The following is a 16,306-nucleotide window of genomic DNA, read 5'->3' on the forward strand; positions in this document are numbered from 1 at the left end:
TAACCAGTGCTTTTTTTTTTCTTTAAAAAATGTTTAGGGGTACTCTCATTTTCCTACTCATACTGAAATACTGCCCCTCAATGAGGCTGAACTTACCGTATTTTTCGCCCCATAGGACGCACCGGCCCATAGGACGCACCATGTTTTTTGGGGGGGAAATAAAGAAAAAAAATTATTCCCCCCCCCGGTGCTTGTGGGGCCGGCAGCGGGGAGAAGCGCTCTTCTCCCCGCCGCCCGCCTGCAGATCAGGTCCGGGGACAGCGGGAAGACGCGCTGCGCCTCCCCGCTGTCCCCGGAGCTTGCGGGGCTGGCGGCCGGGAGAAGCACGCAGCCCATAGGACGCACCATGTTTTTGGGGGGGGAAATAAAGAAAAAAAATTTATTCCCCCCCCCCCAGGCGCTTGTGGGGCCGGCAGCGGGGAGAAGCGCTCTTCTCCCCGCCACCCACCTGCAGATCAGGTCCGGGGACAGCGGGAGGACGCGCTGCACCTCCCAGCTGTCCCCGGAGCTTGCGGGGCAGGCAGCGGGGAGAAGCGCTCTTCTTCCCGCCGCCCACCTGCAGACCAGGTCCGGGGACAGCGGGAAGACGCGCTGCGCCTCCCCGCTGTCCCCGGAGCTTGCGGGGCTGGCGGCTGGGAGAAGCACGCGTCTCCCCGCCATCAGCCTCCAAACCACATCGGGAGACAGCGGGATGGCGGCGTTCCACCTCCCCGCTGTCCCCCAGCCTTGTGGGACTGGCGCTGCGGCTCTCCTGAAGCCTGGAGAGCGAGAGGGGTCGGTGTGCACCGACCCCTCTCCCTCTCCAGGCTTCAGCGAAAGCCTGCATTCGCCCCATAGGACGCACACGCATCTCCCCTTCATTTTTGGAGGGGAAAAAGTGCGTCCTATAGGGCGAAAAATACGGTAGATTCACAAAATGCTTAGGGTTTTGTGTCCCCCTAGAAAAATAGGACTGTAGATAACTGAAGTGATGCTGAAACAGACGGAATGGAACTAATGGGCCTAAGTCTAGGGACCCAGCAGACAACTCCTCTTTCAGGGTGAGAGTGTTGGATTTGTGTGGCCATACAATGGTCCTTGGAAGAACACAGATTGGCACATTCCGTCCCTCAGATATCAGAGATGTAGCCAGTTTACTTCCCTTCAGAGGGGCTGATACTCTGCTTTCTGTCCATGAATCCCCTCCCTCCGAATAATGTGACTGGTGTGTGTTTTGTCTTCAGTGGGGCACCTCATTTGGAGCCAAGCAAGCAGTCATGTACAAGCATGGATTAACTCTTGCAGAGAGCAAGAGGATCTACTGGGGCTGGTGTCATGGCCAGAATTCTAAAGGTGAGACACAATCCTTGGAAGTTTGTAAGCAGAGGTTGGATGAATCGTCTATGAATAAGGGCAAAGAACAAATAAACTCACAATCTCTGCAAAGAGTTAAGATTTATTTATTCATTCTGAATCTGGGTTGGTTTGTTTGTTTTGGTTCTTGGACAAATGGAAGCGACTGTTTCCCAAGTAGTTTCTACTTCTCATCCAAGGTGACGGGTGCGTCTGGCAGGCTCCTGTAGGTGACAGTCCAGAAATTCACGAAAGGAGCTCTCAGGCCTTGCTTCGCTGACTCGTAGTTGATGTCCTTGTTGATCTCCAGGTAGTAGCCATGCTGAGTATCATAAGGCACCCACCCAATGGGGACTTCCGATTCCCCTTTGTTGGGGTCACTAGGAAAGGGTGAAGAATACAAACACACACTCAGTGGAAGGTTTGTGACTGGCACAGTGCCAGCTTAAGTAATGTAAGTCGCTAAGCATCTCATAAGATGAGGCAAGGAGGGCTGTAACTCAGCGGTAGAGTCTTGCATGCAGAAGGTTCCTGGTTCAAACCTCAATGGCATCTCTGCTGATAGTATATAGACAATACTGAACTAAATGGCCCAAAACTATGATAATGGTATAAGGCAGCTTCCTGTGTTCCAAATTTAGAACAGAGGCAGCCAACATGGTGTAGTTGTTGAACTACATGGTTGGCCAGTGGTGAGGGAGGATGGGAGTGGTATCTTGAGGGCACCATATTGACTATCCTTGATTCGGACAAACAGGGACAAAGGTGTCAGAAGTATGGGAAATGGTCTTTTTGCAGAGAAGGCTGAAGGGACTAGGTCTGTTCAGCCTGGATAAAAGGAGACGCGGGACATGATACCACTAAGAACCGAAGAGCCTGACTGCTGGATCAGAGCAAAAAGGGCCCAGCATCCTGCTTTCACTGTGTCCACTGCAGGTGTCTCAATGGGAAGCCTACAAGCAGCCCCTTTCCAGTTGCTCCCCATCATCTGTTATTGAGAGGAAGACTGTTCTTTTTTCTGCCACCTGAGGATAGAACCAGTTTAAATGGGCTTGTTACAGGAGGAGATATTTGGGTTGAAGATAGAAACAGCTCAGCAATGAGGTCAGTTGCATAGAGTGGTCTGACCTCAGCAATTTTCAGGTGGTTCGCAGTGGGGAGAAATAATAGGGTTTTAAAAGCTGGACGTCTCATGTTTAGGGGTTTGGGAGAAGGACATTGGCAACAAAGTCGAGCAGGCCTTACCCTGTTCTGGCAAAGTTTGTCCAGTAAGCTATCATGTTCTTAGAAACCTTTCTGTGCTGAGCTCTGTAGCCCAAAGGAGTGGCAAAAGGTTTCCCAAAGACATACTGAAGGTCATCAGCATGGTCTGCACCAACCCAGCTGGGATAGACAGGCATTCGCGAATCCTGGGAAAACAGGTAGCTGTAAGTCTTGGCACTCCTAAAATGAGCGGGGGGGGGGGGGAGAGAGAAAGGCATGGTGAGTAAGGAAAGAAACAGCAAAATTCACTGGGACTCAAACTCCTCTCCCAACATTCTTACTGGACATATTTTATATTATTTTAGCTTTCTATATTTTATCTGTCTTGTTTTTATTTGTGTAAGCTGCCTTAAGTCCCAGTCTGGATAAAAGGCAGGCTATAAATAAATATAATATAAATAATAAGTCTTGCCCATTACTTTAAGTAGGTCTCCTCCAAGTTAGGACTAGTATCCAATACAGTGGTGCCTCGCCAGACGAAATTAATCCGTTCCGTGAGGCTCTTCGTATAGCGGTTTTTTCGTCTTGCGAAGCAAGCTCATTGACAGCTTAGCGGATTAGCGCTATTAGCGGTTTAGCGGCTTTTAGCGATCAGCTGTTAAGCGGCTTATCAGCAGATCAGCTGATAAGCGGCTTAACGGCTTAGGAAAAGGGGGGGAAACCCGCAGAAACTCGCAAGACATTTTCGTCTTGCGAAGCAAGCCCATAGGGAAATTCATTTTGCGAAGCGCCTCCAAAACGGAAAACCCTTTCGTCTAGCAGGTTTTCCGTCTTGCGAGGCATTCGTCTTGCGGGGCACCACTGTACAATCTTCTTCGGTTTTGTAGTCAATGTTAATTCTGCTCAGGATTAACCCACTGAAATTAATATCCATGACTAACTTATGTCCATTAATTAAAACGGGTCTACTCATTAGGAAGACTGACGCCCTTAATATCCATATTGCTCAATGGACGTCAAAATTAAAATACACAATAAAATAGCCCCGTTAAAAACATTAAAATATCAGCACTTGTGGTTAACATGTTTAAACAGCATAGCAATTAAAACAGGAGACTTGGGGTCAAGAAATTAAGGGGAATGCAAAAAGGCACATCTTTAAAAGATGGCAGAACAGCAGTGCAGATGGTGTCTCTTGTAGATCAGCAGGGACAGCGGTCCATAACACTAGTGTCACCAGAGGAAAAGGTCATCTCTGCCTTACCACAAGCTAATAATAATTGGGCCTTGAAAAACTAATGTTATTAATTTATTTCTTATGCAGCAACCATCTCACTGAGTTGCCCCAGCCACCCTTGGCGGCTTCCAATAAAAACACAGAGGGAAAGGAGAAAAAGGCTTCCTGAAACAGGGCTGCCTTCATATGTCTATGAAAAGTTATACAGCTGTTTTAACTCTTTGACATCTGCAGGGAGAGTGTTCCATGGGATGGGCGCCAATGCTGATAAGGCCCTCCGCCTGGTTCCCTGTCACTTCACTTTTCGCAGTGAAGGAACTGCCAGAAGACTCTTGGAGCTGGACCTCAGTGTCCAGGCTGAACAATGGGGGTGGAGGGTTTCATTTGTTGATCTTAATACCCTTTCTGGGAAACGAAGAGGAAGTCTGCCTTTCAGAAAACCGAAGTTGTTACGCCACCCAGAAAAAGCGGTTTACATAAAGCAATGTAAAATATTCTTCAGAAAACAAAACTTTGTTTCTACAGTGTAAGTTGGTTTGAGGCACTTTAGTGGGAGGACAAGCAACAAATAAATATAATAAATAAATACTGATCATAGACCTGTAGAGTTGGAAGGGACCCTGAGGATCATCTAGTCCAACTCCCTGCAACGCAGGAATATGCAGCTGTGCCGTACAGGGATCGAACCTGCAAGCTTGGTGTTATCAGCACCATGTTCTAACCAACTGAGCTAAAGAAACAAGCTGACATAAGAACATGTTAATCCAGATATAGGTAAAAATATATGTATTAAAATTACATGTCTGCCTAAACAAATAAGTTTTGAGCAGGCATTGAAAACCGTACTGTGAATGGGTCTGTCTAATATCAATAGGCAGGGAGTTGCAGTGAGCAGGTGCTGCCACACTAAAGGATCAATTCCATGAAAGTGCAGAAGAACCCCCCTAAAAAGGAGGACACAGGATGGAAATACAGTGGTACCTTGGTTTAAGAACAGCTTAGTTTATGAAAACTTGGATTAAGAAGCTGCAAACCCGGAAGTAGGTGTTTTGGTTTGTGAACTTTGCCTTGGAATAAGAACATGTTTCACTTCCTGTTGAGTGTGTTCCATTTGTAAACTGAGTCCCCCACTGCTATGGGAAAGCATGCTTTGGTTTAAGAACGCTTTGGTTTAAGAATGGACTTCCGGAACGGATTAAGTTCGTATAGCAAGGTACCACTGTAAGCAGAGATAATGACTGACCAGCAAGTCTCTCTCTCTCTCTGAAACCCTAGCTACCAACTCATTCCAGAAACACTCACTTGGCATTTTGGTAATGGAGACTAAGTGTCTGCTGGGTAGGCACCAGAAATATGTAGTCTGTCTCCAGGTCTATCACAGATTTTTTCATGACTTCCTGGTTTGTGTGGTCAGTCCACACCTGCGTATAGAGGGAGAAGGTTTCATTGGCTCCTTCCACCCCCTTCTCCACAGTCAGGCCCTGGGCCACACGGTACATGTCATCCCTGCAGAGAGGAACAAAAGCATCAAACAGCACGTCAGGCAAGTTTGTTCTGGATCCTGGTAGGATGCAGTTAAACCCTTATAAAAACCTTTTATCTATTAATTACAGTGACTAGCAAAACAGAAACTTTCAAATTCTTATAGCACAATGTTTGAGCTTCCACCTTCATCAACAGTCCTAGAGTTTTGAGGGTGGACTGCTCAGGGGGGCTTCATTTGCTGAAGCTGAGCAATGGCTGGCACAATCCTCCAGGTGTTTGTGCACCCATCCAAAAGTTCTCCCTTTTTGCTAATGTTGGATCTATTCCAACATAAAACCTGTCCAATAGGTTGCGGTTTTCAGCATTAAAGGGTTCAGCAACAACTTGATTCACTCTTTCTGGTCAAAATTTGTGGTTTCTAAAACGTGTGTATCAGTAGTTTTATCTACATACGGGATATGACCACCCCCCTTTTTTTGCATTCAGTGATATAAATTAGGAAATTAGGAGCAAGGGTGTTCCCCATCTCTGTCTTATGCCACAGGGCAAGGCTGTCCTCTCCTCCACCCACAGATAATCAGGTTTTGCTCCTCCACCCCACCCCTTACGCTGCGATCTTCACTAGTGGGCGGTTGAGAGCAGGCATGTCAATTGAAGCAAAGAAGTGCCCATCCATGTTGTTCACCCCTGCGATGTAGTCAATGTCAGCGGCATTGGCAAAGAGATTTTCTGGCTTATCTGGGAGGAAATCTCCGTCAACCACTGGGGAGAAGGCAAGGTAATGGACGAGAGGATCTGCAGGGGGAGGAGAGAACCAATTGGACTGTTTAGGATAGGAAAGGGACGTCCTGCAGGAGGGATGTCATATGCTATACTACAGCAAAGCTACTGAACTGCAGAATTCTAGTTCTTATGATATATAGGCTATGGTGGTAAATAGAACATGATATATAGGTGACTGGGGTTACGTTCCAGGGATCATGCCTGAAGTCAAAACAGAGTATAGTCAAAATACATTGGGTTTAACGGCAGGTGGGATTGCCAAAGTTATTTCTCCTGGACCCCCACCCTCACTTTCCACCACCTGTTAATTAAAAATAAATAAATAAGGCCAAGCACATGAAGCCAGATGTGCACATGTTAAATGTAAGTTAACTGTATATAACTATCAGAATACCCATTGCTGGGAATCAAGAATTGGGAGAGAGCTGTTATGCTCAGATCCTGCTTGTGGGCTTCCTATAAATGGCATCTAGGTTGGCCACTGTGAATTCCTCCAAGGGACCTTGTTGAAAGAGCAAATCTTACACTTTGGGATGGGAATTAATACTCTGCCTGTAGCGCTCATCTTCTTCCTTTTCTTATTTAATAGTAATTCCTATTTGAGCATGCTAGGTGATCTCCCAGTTCCTCTCCACTTTTCAAATCCTATGTGCTATGTGTGCATTTTTTGTGTGTGTGTGTTGCAGAACTGGCCTTGTTACAGGCGCCACATAACGTTCATTCCAGATTTTTCAAAAATCAATGTTAAAACATGGGGGGATGGGGACCACACCATGAAACTCCCTGCCCATTGACAACAGGCTGGAGCCTTCGCTATACCCTTTCCAGCACCTGCCAAAAAACATTTTTGCTTTGACAAACCTATCGACAGACACGTAGCATGTTGGAATGTTTCTTAATCTGGTTTTTAGCTTATCATTAGTTTTAATTATTTTCTGAAGGCTTTTAATTGTTGCTTTTAACAGGGTTTATTTTTTAAGCATAATTTCATATATTTATTCTTTTCATAAACTGCTTTAAAAGTTTTGCGATATATAAAGATTTTACAAAATAAATAAATAGCATTCATTTTTAAAAGACACTTCTGCTTAGCTTTCCGAAGTCTCTGGAGAGACTGTTGCTCCTCACAGTTTACAGAGGCACCCATTCCCAGCCCCACCTCACCGCTTGAAGTCCAACTTACAGCGCAGATTAAGCACCTCTAGGTGGTAAGCAAGCGTCAGGGCCTTGGGGTCGGTGACCTTGAGGCAGTTCGCTAGCTTTGTGGTGTTGTCTGTTGGGCAGCCGACTTTCTGAGCTACCTGCAAGAAGAGTCAGAGGAGAAATTCAGGCAAGTTCACGTTCAAACGAGACCACTTCCCAATGGGCATTTTCCGAAAACCATGTACAGTCATGCCTCATGTTACGTTTGCTTCAAGTTGCATGTTTTCAGGTTGTGTCCCATGGTGACCCGGAAGTACCGGAAAGGATTACTTCCAGGTTTCGCTGCTCGGGCATGCGCAGACACACAAAATGACACCACGTGCATGTGAATCACGACCTGCGCATGCGCAGACGCGCAGACGTGGGTTTCATTCTCTTCAGGTTGCGAACGGGGCTCCAGAACGGATCCCATCCACAACCAGAGGTACCACTGTGCCTGGCGAGCCAAAGGACACAGCCTATCCCTTCAAAATCCATAATTCTTCCATACAACATGTAAAAAGTGCTGTGCAAAGGTTTAACTGTTCTATTAGTGACTCCTGCCCAACTGAAGATAGCACAACACTGGAGGCATCAGTCCCCTTTTACCACCCAAGCCTGGGGAAGTAAAGTATGGAATCAGGCACTATCTGAGAAAAGAACAAGAGCACAACAAGCAGGCCAGATGTGTTAAATCTAAAGATTATTTCTCAGTCACCTGGTACCTTTTCATTGAGTTCATCTTACGTTAGGAGAGCGAACATCTCCCTCCAGGTTCACATTGCCCATTATGGGGAGATACGATTCCCAAGGAGTTTTGTTCCCCTGGCATAGTTGTTTTGTACACTTGTGTCTGCTTTGTTATCAGTTCTCACCATCATAAAAAGTACTCCATTTTATCTATAATTTTTCAGAATTCAATGCATCATAATTTCTTGTTTTGTTATTGCCATGCTACGTAGATGCGGTTTTTGTGTTACTCCGGAAATTTTTTTGAAAAATCATTTTGAAAAAAGAAAGAAAACTCCCCAATTTGACATTGCATTACCTTGGTAGCCCAGTAGAGGGGGTTCTTCTGAATGGCCCAAGAGCAGAGGCCGACTCCACTCTGGCTGATAGCCCGCTTGATCAATCCTTTGTTGTAGGGCGACAGCATCTACAGTGCAGGAGAAGGGACAGAAGTCAGTCATAGGAGATCATAGGAAGTTGCTTTATACCGAGCCAGACAACCGGTCTGTCGTGATGCTCGGCAGAAGAAGGACTTGATGATGATGATGATGATGATGATGATGATGATGATGATGATAATAATTTATTTATACCCCGCCTATCTGACTGAGTTTCCCCAGCCACTCTGGGCGGCTTCCAATCAAGTGTTAAAAACAATACAGCATTAAATATTAAAAACTTCCCTAAACAGGGCTGCTTTCAGATGTCTTTTAAAGAGAAGATAGCTGCATATTTCCTTCACATCTGAAGGGAGGGCACTGATATCCAAGACAAAAAAAATAAAGCTCAGAAGAGGTCAGCATTCAGAAAATTTCAGCTTCCCTTTGGGGAGGGGAATCAAGCTTCTAGTTGTTTAGGAAAATAGGAAGCCGCTATCTAGGGTTGGCATACAGTGGTACCTCGGGTTAAGAACTTAATTCGTTATGGAGGTCTGTTCTGAACCTGAAACTGTTCTTACCCTGAGGTAACACTTTAGCTAATGGGGCCTCCCGCTGCTGCCGTGCCACCAGAGCACGATTTCTGTTCTCATCTTGAAGCAAAGTTCTTAAGCCGAGGTACTATTTCTGGGTTAGCGGAGTCTGTAACCTGAAGCGTATGTAACCTGAGGTACCACTGTATTTCAAAAAGTGAAAATCCGGACACAAAAGTTGTTGAGCTTGTTTTGGCGAAGTTGTTAAACCTGGGGCATTCTGAATGCAAAGTATGTGCTCCACACCACTGAGCTTTGGCCCTTTCTCCTAAAAATATAATAGGATTCTAGTCTTCAAAGTTCTGAATAAAGGGATGCTCTATACCGCTGAGCTATTACAGCCCTTCCCCAAGCTGCCGTTTCACAACAGACCCTCTCCACCCGTCCCTTGCTCCTCCCAGCATTCCACCCCACTCCCTGACTGCCACTCATTCTTCCAGTAGCTCTTTCCCCACAATAACAAAACCACATATTGTGACTCAACTCCTGAACCAATCAAGAGCCCCACACCTAGGAAAAATTAAAATTAAATTGAATTAAACCCTTAACGAAATGAAATAGAAAGAAAGGGCCCCATACCTGTAAGGAGACACTGACGGCCCCAGCAGACTCTCCAAAGATTGTGATGTTGTCGGGGTCCCCTCCAAAGTTCTTTATGTTTCTCTTGACCCAGGCAATGGCCATGTGCTGGTCTTTGAGGCCATAGTTACCTGAAAGAAAAGAGCTGGAGTCACACACACACACACACACCCCTAGGAGTAAGCCTGCAGGGCTGTTGTCAAGCAGAAAAGTGGGGCATAAATATTTCAGTTAAATAAATAAATAAATAAATAACTCAGCTGAGCTTTTCTGAGCCAGACCACTGTGAGGCCAGACCAGGAAAAGCAACTCAAAAAACCTTTAGCATTAAAAAACACCATAAGATTTTGTAGATTAGATGTATTGTGTGTGATTTTCAGTTGTCAGGTACAAATACACATGTAGGTGTAGATCAGGGATGGGAAACCAGGAGCCCTCCAGATGTTTTTGGATTCCAACTCCCATCAGCCTCAGCCAGCAAGTCTGGGATGATGGGAGCTGTATTCCAGCAACATCTGGAAGGCTACAGATCCCCCTTCCCTGAATTAAGGAGGAACATTTCCTGCTGCATGCAAGACATGGAAGAGTGCCTCTGAAAAAGGCATTCCCTTATTAAATAATTCCTCTTCTTAGATCAGGGATGGCACTCCAGATGTTGTTAAGACTCCAGCTCCCATCAGCCTCAGCCAGCATGACCAGCGTTCAGAGGAATGATGGATCTGCAGTCCAGCAGCATACGAAGAGTCACAGGTTCCCAAGCCCCCAATGCAAAGGTTGGAGGGAAACGGCAAAACAAACTTTAACTTATGCAAGATGACTGTAGCGGGGGGGGGGGAATATCCCCCCAAAGAAGGGTCTTACCTGGAAGGCTAGCATCTCCTGTGCTGAGGAAACCCAGGGGTCCAAGGCGGTAGTTGAGCGTCACCACAATGACCTTTCCGCGGGTGGCAATCTCCTCCCCGTCATAGAGGTAGTTGCTCAGGAAGTTGGGTCCCTGGCCACCACCCCAGAGAAAGGCTCCCCCATAAATCCAGACCATCACGGGCAAGTTGGTGGACACTGAAGGAGAAAGGGGAAGGGATGAAGAAGCAGAGGCGTGAGCCAGTTGGAAGCCAGAACTCAAAGATCTCTGCCTAAATATCCATTGATGACTGATGGGGGCAACAACATTTAAAGCAGGAGTGCCAGAGCAGTTTTTTTAGCCCAAGGGCCACATTCTTTTCTGGGTAACCTCCCAGGAGCCACATGCCAGTGGTGGGCAGGGCTAAAGGCAAAAGTGGACAAAGCAATCAATGTAAATTTTACCTTTTGTGTGGCAGGACTAGTTTCTGCACACGCTCACACACTGTTCTCCGTTCCCTAACCAGGAAACCAAGAGGCATTGTCAGAGGGTGCAAAGCAGGGTTGGTGAGGGGTATAACTGCAGAGTTTCCCCATGGCCAGAGAGAGGGAGGGGGCTGGAAGGCTGAGGTCCCACCCCAGTTTAAAAGATACAATGCCTCTATGAGGATTCCCAAAGATGCCATTCCTCCTCTGGATAAGTGGAGAGTGGGGAATGATAGTCATACCTCATGTTACGTTTGCTTCATGTTACGTTCTATCAGGTTACGTCCTGCGGCAACCCAGAAGTACTGGAAAGGGTTACTTCCGGGTTTCGCCACTCGCACATGCGCAGAAGTGCAAAATGATGTCACATGCATGCGCAGAAACGGCGATTGCAACCTGCGTGTGCGCAGATGCGCCGCTGCAGGTTGTGCTCTTTTCATGTTGTGAACGGGCCTCTGGAACGGATCCCATTCGCAACTAGCAGTTGTATATCGATTTTGGTGCGGCAAGAAATCACATGACACCCACCCACACCAGCTCTCATGCAAGCTGTGTTGTCACCCAGTGCAAGTCAAAAACGATAGCTCTCCCTCCCACAAATTAACACATGCCACTGCACAGCGAGGAAAATGTCTGCACAAGACCCCATGCTCTGCCTCAGCTATCAGCCAAAGAGCATTGGATAGCCCTGCTGGATCAGACCAGTGGCCCACCTAGTCCAGCATCCTGTTCTCACCGTGGCCAGCCAGCAAGTGGGGTACCAGGAAGCAGGACCTGAGCCCAAGAGCCCCCTCCTCTCCTGTGGTTTCCAGAAACTGGTATTCAGAAAGACTGCTGCCTCCAGCCATGGAGAGTGTAGCCATCACGGCTAGTAGCCATGAACAGCCTTCTCCTCTTTGCATTTTTCTAATCCCCTTCGAAAGCCATCTAGTTGGTGGCCATCACTACCTCCTGTGGGAGAGTTCCATAGTTTAACGCTGTGCTGTGTGAAGAAGGACTTTTCTCTGCCCTGGATCTTCCAACATTCAGCTTCATTGGATGCCCATGAATTCTAGTGTTACAAGAGAAGTGTGTGTGTGTGTGTGTGTGTGTGTGGAATTGTCCACTTTCTCCATGCCAGGTGTAATTTTATAAACATCTGTCGTTTCACTTCTCACTCACCTTTCCTCTAAACCAGTGTTTCCCAAACTTGGGTCTCCAGCTTCTTTTGGGCTACAATTCCCATCATCCCTGACCCCTAGTCTTGCTAGCTAGGGATGATGGGAGTTATCATCCAAAAACAGCTGGAGCCCTAAGTTTGGGAAACACTGCTCTAAACTTAAAAGCCCCAAATGCTACAACCTTTTCCTCATAGGGGAGTCATTTGATCACTCTGGCTGCTCTTTTCTGAACCTTTTCCAACTCCACAATATCCTTTTTGATGGACACTGACCTTCTTTTTTCCCTTGAGGGACCCAGATGTTGAGATAAAGACAATCTTGGGTGCCACGCACATCTGTCTGGGTGAGTGTGGACTGCATGCAACGATTCTTATACTCCTTGGCCTGCAGGGTGCCTGAGAGAGAAATTGATGAACACACGTACAGGACTGTCAGCTTGGAATCCAGGGGGAAGCTTGTTTTGTTTTATATTTTCAAATAGTTCTGGCTGAGCTACACACACACAAAACACAAAATCACAACACAGCAAAAGAAACATCAAAACAAAACTGGGGGATTAACACAAAGAGAGGTAAAGCCAAAGGGCATGTAGTGTTTGACACCCTGGCAATTATCACTTTGAGCAGCCTGTTAATATGGTTGCTCTTAAGTCATAAGAACTTAACAACATGCATGGCAGGAATGCCAAAGAAGTGCAGCCTTTCTAGGCGAGTTCAGTATGACAGCATCATACACACATTTAACTCGCATGACTTCAAGGTGGGCTCGTTAAAATGGCACAAATTAAATCCAAGGGAGGATTTTGGGATTACCTGGTGCAAAATGAATTTTCAAGTTCTCCTCTTCGCTCGTGGGGGTAAGGCCTGCCCAGTTCCTAGCTCTGGGAGGCTTCCATGAGATCTTGTAGGGCCACCCAAGTTCTCGCAAAATCTCATGCAAGAGTTCCAGAGTTGGTGCAACTAATGGGCCTTGCCCACCTTCCCACAAGCAAAGCAGAGAGCTTAAAAAGCTCTTTTTAAGCTGGATAACCCAAGCAGACTCAGCACAAAAAAGAGGATTTAAGCTCTCTGCCTTGCTTGTGAGAGATGCCTGCTCAGTGCACCTGCTCCAGGAGGCCAGAAAGTTCTCTTTGGTTCCAAAGGTTTGGGTACATGTGGTTTTTGTGCATGGACAGAACTCTTGAAACCAGCACTAGTTGCAATTATATTGTTTATCCTCTGATCTAAAAGTCTTTATTAAGCCGGAGATTGTTATAACACCTCAATTAACAGAGCCGAATCTGTTTCCGGGACCAAACAAGATCTCAAAATTGTATGGAGTTTTGTAGCAACTTTGGGTAGTGACAACTTAAGCTTGGAAGACAACGGGACAGGTCTCTCTGGAAAAATGGGACGGCTATGTTTGGCAAATCGCCTCATTAGAAAAATTAACTCAGACCCTGAATGTGGCAAGAGTGAAGCACACAAATATATGTGTGTTTTGAATTATTTTATAGAGGTCAAATTGATGACCCAAGTCCTCCTGCATTGCGCCCCTTTCCTCATAGGGGAGTCACTTCAGCTAGGCCATATGGTTAAGCTCAGGGTAAACATGAGTTTAGGAACATTGGAATCTTCCTTGCATTGCTTCAAACCATTGGTTCATCTTGCTCAGTACTGTCTACACCAACTGGCAGCAACCCACCAGGGTTTCAGGCAAGGAGTCTCTCCCAGCCGTACCTGTATATGTCACAGGAGATTGAACAGGTGAACTTCTGCATGGCAGCTCCAGTTGCTGTTTTCTCAATCTGAGCCCCACCCCACTGTAATTATGGACGTAACAACACAGGGGAGCCTTACATGGTTCTTGTGAGGATTCCTAATATAACGATGTAGAAACCATTTTCAGCATTTGGAATGTTCATAGGGGGCATTGTTAGTAGTTAGACATAAAACATAAGTAGACATAAAAAATAACGTAAAAAAAAAAGTGCAGACGCAAAAAATAAAATACATTTTTAAAAATGTTAAAAAAGAAAGTGCAGACACGCCCCCCCCCCCCCCGCTCCCTCTTTACCTGGCCAGCCTGGGTGAGGCTGGGGGTCTTCAAGAGTCTTTGTAGGTGCAGCAAAAGGGATTCCTTTGAAGATGTCCACATAATCCCCGAAAAGGCCCAACTTTTTATTGACGCCTTCCACAAAACCTCCTTCCGTGTTCACGATGCCCAGCTAAACCAACAAAAAGGGAAGAAATGTATTTGAGCTTCATGTGCCATTGTATAGCCAAACCACACAAACACAATTTTTAGTTGGGGCCAGCAGAAGGAAATGGACACTTAGGCAGTGGAAACCCTCTAAGACACCCAAATGAGGACTAAGCATAGTAGGGAGAAACAGAAAACTATCTAAGTGGGAGAAAATGCAACCGTTGGGAGTCTCAGACAGAGAATGCTCCATGCTGCAACACTTTGTTGTAGGACCCACTTGTATAACTCTATAAGAACACTTAAAAAAAAAATTAAGCCCCTCTGATCCTATGGATTTAAGAGAAAGGTTCTTTGGATCCTGATTCCTGATTAGCAGCAGCTTGGTGGTGGTCCCTTAAGCAAATATTTTGATGCCCATGCTTACCTTTGCTGCCCCCACTGCGCCCAGGCAGAGGGCAAGGCACATTACTTCCCAGCGACCCATGGTGTGCTCCAAATGGGGCTTATTCAGTACAGGTAGGTCCCTTTATACCCCAAACCTGACTCAACTTATCTCTGCATGGGACAAGGGAGTGGCACTATCGTCATGGAAGGTTCCATGGGGCTGCCAAATAGATGGTGTAAACTTCCAAGGTAAATGTGGGGTGACTGGGGGTAACCTTGAGACTTACCTTGACACAGGCTGAGTTCTGTCCCCATCCATTCAACAGCTGGCACTTCTCTCACATCCAAACCTTGCTGTGAGTTATAAATGAGGAGGTGAGCACAGATGAAAAACTAGGATCAATCCCCACCTTTATGTTTCTCAGAAGGATTCAACAGGAAACTGAACTAACAGAGGGAATTCCAACCTCAGCATACCCCTTAAAGCAAACATTTAGAACATTCCAAATGTGATCCACACAAACCATTCTTTTTTTTTAAATAATATTTATTAAAGTTTTGAAGGTTACAAAAAAAGACAGAGAAAACACCAAATTAAACAAAAACAAAAGTATGCATCACAGTAAGTAAGAGAAAGAGAAAAAAAAACAGAGAAATACAAACAGTTAACAAACAAATCAAACCTTCCCATAACTTATCTTTCATTTGCTTGTTTCCTTGACCTCCTCACACTTCCCTTTTTTGTATTCTAATTCAGTTAACTATTTCAGCAAATCCTTTCCCTCTTTGTTTTTGTCCTAATAATTTATCTTAATATAATGTAACTTTACATTCTCTCCTTTCACCAATTAACAATCTATTTTTACTTAATCCTTTATAACATTTCTGCTAAAACCGCATAACTTCATTCCAGCATCCTTCTAACATTCCTTAATTTTACAATGTTTCTGTAAATAAGCTTTAAATTTCTTCCAATCTTCTTCCACCAACTCTTCTCCCTGGTCTCGGATTCTGCCAGTCATTTCCGCCAGTTCCACATAGTCCATCACCTTCATCTGCCATTCTTCCTGGGTGGGTAAATATTGTGTCTTCCAGTACTTTGCAATAAGTATTCTTGCTGCTGTTGTAGCATACATAAAGTTCTATCCTTCTTTGGCACCAATTGGCCGACCATGCCCAGGAGAAAGGCCTCTGGTTTCTTCAGGAAGGCATATTTAAATACCTTTTTCATTTCATTATAGATCAACTCCCAGAAAGTCTTAATCCTTGGGCATGTCCACCAAAGGTGAAAGAATGTACCTTCAGTCTCATTACATTTCCAACATTTATTATCGGGCAAATGATAAATTTTTGCAAGCTTGACTGGTGTCATGTACCACCTGTAAATCATTTTTATTATATTCTCTCTTAAGGCATTACATGCCGTAAACTTCATACCTGTGGTCCATAACTGTTCCCAGTCAGCCATCATGATATTGTGTCCAACATCTTGTGCCCATTTAATCATAGCTGATTTCACCGTTTCATCCTGAGTGTTCCATTTCAACAGCAAGTTATACATTCTTGACAAGTTCTTAATTTTAGGATCTAACAGTTCTGTTTCCAATTTTGATTTTTCCACCTGGAAGCCAATTTTCTTGTCCAAATTGTAAGCCTCCATTATTTGATAATAATGAAGCCAGTCTCGCACTTTGTTTTTTAGTTTTTCAAAACTCTGCAGTTTTAATCTATCTCCCTCTTGTTCCAAAATTT

The 16,306-nt window shown here is 45.3% G+C and overlaps 1 protein-coding gene across 1 annotated transcript; it reads right to left on the reverse strand.

Annotated features, from left to right (window-relative positions):
- Positions 1 to 1,449: 1,449 nt before the first annotated feature.
- CEL (carboxyl ester lipase) lies at positions 1,450 to 15,042 on the reverse strand. Its single transcript, XM_079962376.1, has 11 exons — positions 14,595 to 15,042; positions 14,042 to 14,192; positions 12,259 to 12,381; positions 10,362 to 10,559; positions 9,501 to 9,631; positions 8,271 to 8,378; positions 7,224 to 7,341; positions 5,866 to 6,052; positions 5,075 to 5,278; positions 2,578 to 2,775; positions 1,450 to 1,712 (listed from the first exon to the last, which is right to left on the reverse strand). Exons 1-11 carry the CDS (start codon positions 14,652 to 14,654, stop codon positions 1,517 to 1,519), a joined length of 1,674 nt encoding a protein of 557 aa, XP_079818502.1. The 5' UTR covers positions 14,655 to 15,042; the 3' UTR covers positions 1,450 to 1,516.
- Positions 15,043 to 16,306: the final 1,264 nt, after the last annotated feature.

This window comes from Podarcis cretensis, assembly GCF_951804945.1.
Source record: "Podarcis cretensis genome assembly, chromosome: Z".
NCBI lineage: Eukaryota > Metazoa > Chordata > Lepidosauria > Squamata > Lacertidae > Podarcis > Podarcis cretensis.

Coding starts and splice junctions, on each gene's coding strand:
- CEL (XM_079962376.1), bottom strand. CDS start 14,654: ATGGGTCGCTGGGAAGTAATGTGCCTTGCCCTCTGCCTGGGCGCAGTG. Junction 7,342..8,270: donor CCCTCTACTGGGCTACCAAG/GTAATGCAATGT, acceptor CTCTTCTTGCAG/GTAGCTCAGAAAGTCGGCTG. Junction 6,053..7,223: donor AGAGGTGCTTAATCTGCGCT/GTAAGTTGGACT, acceptor CTCCCCCTGCAG/ATCCTCTCGTCCATTACCTT.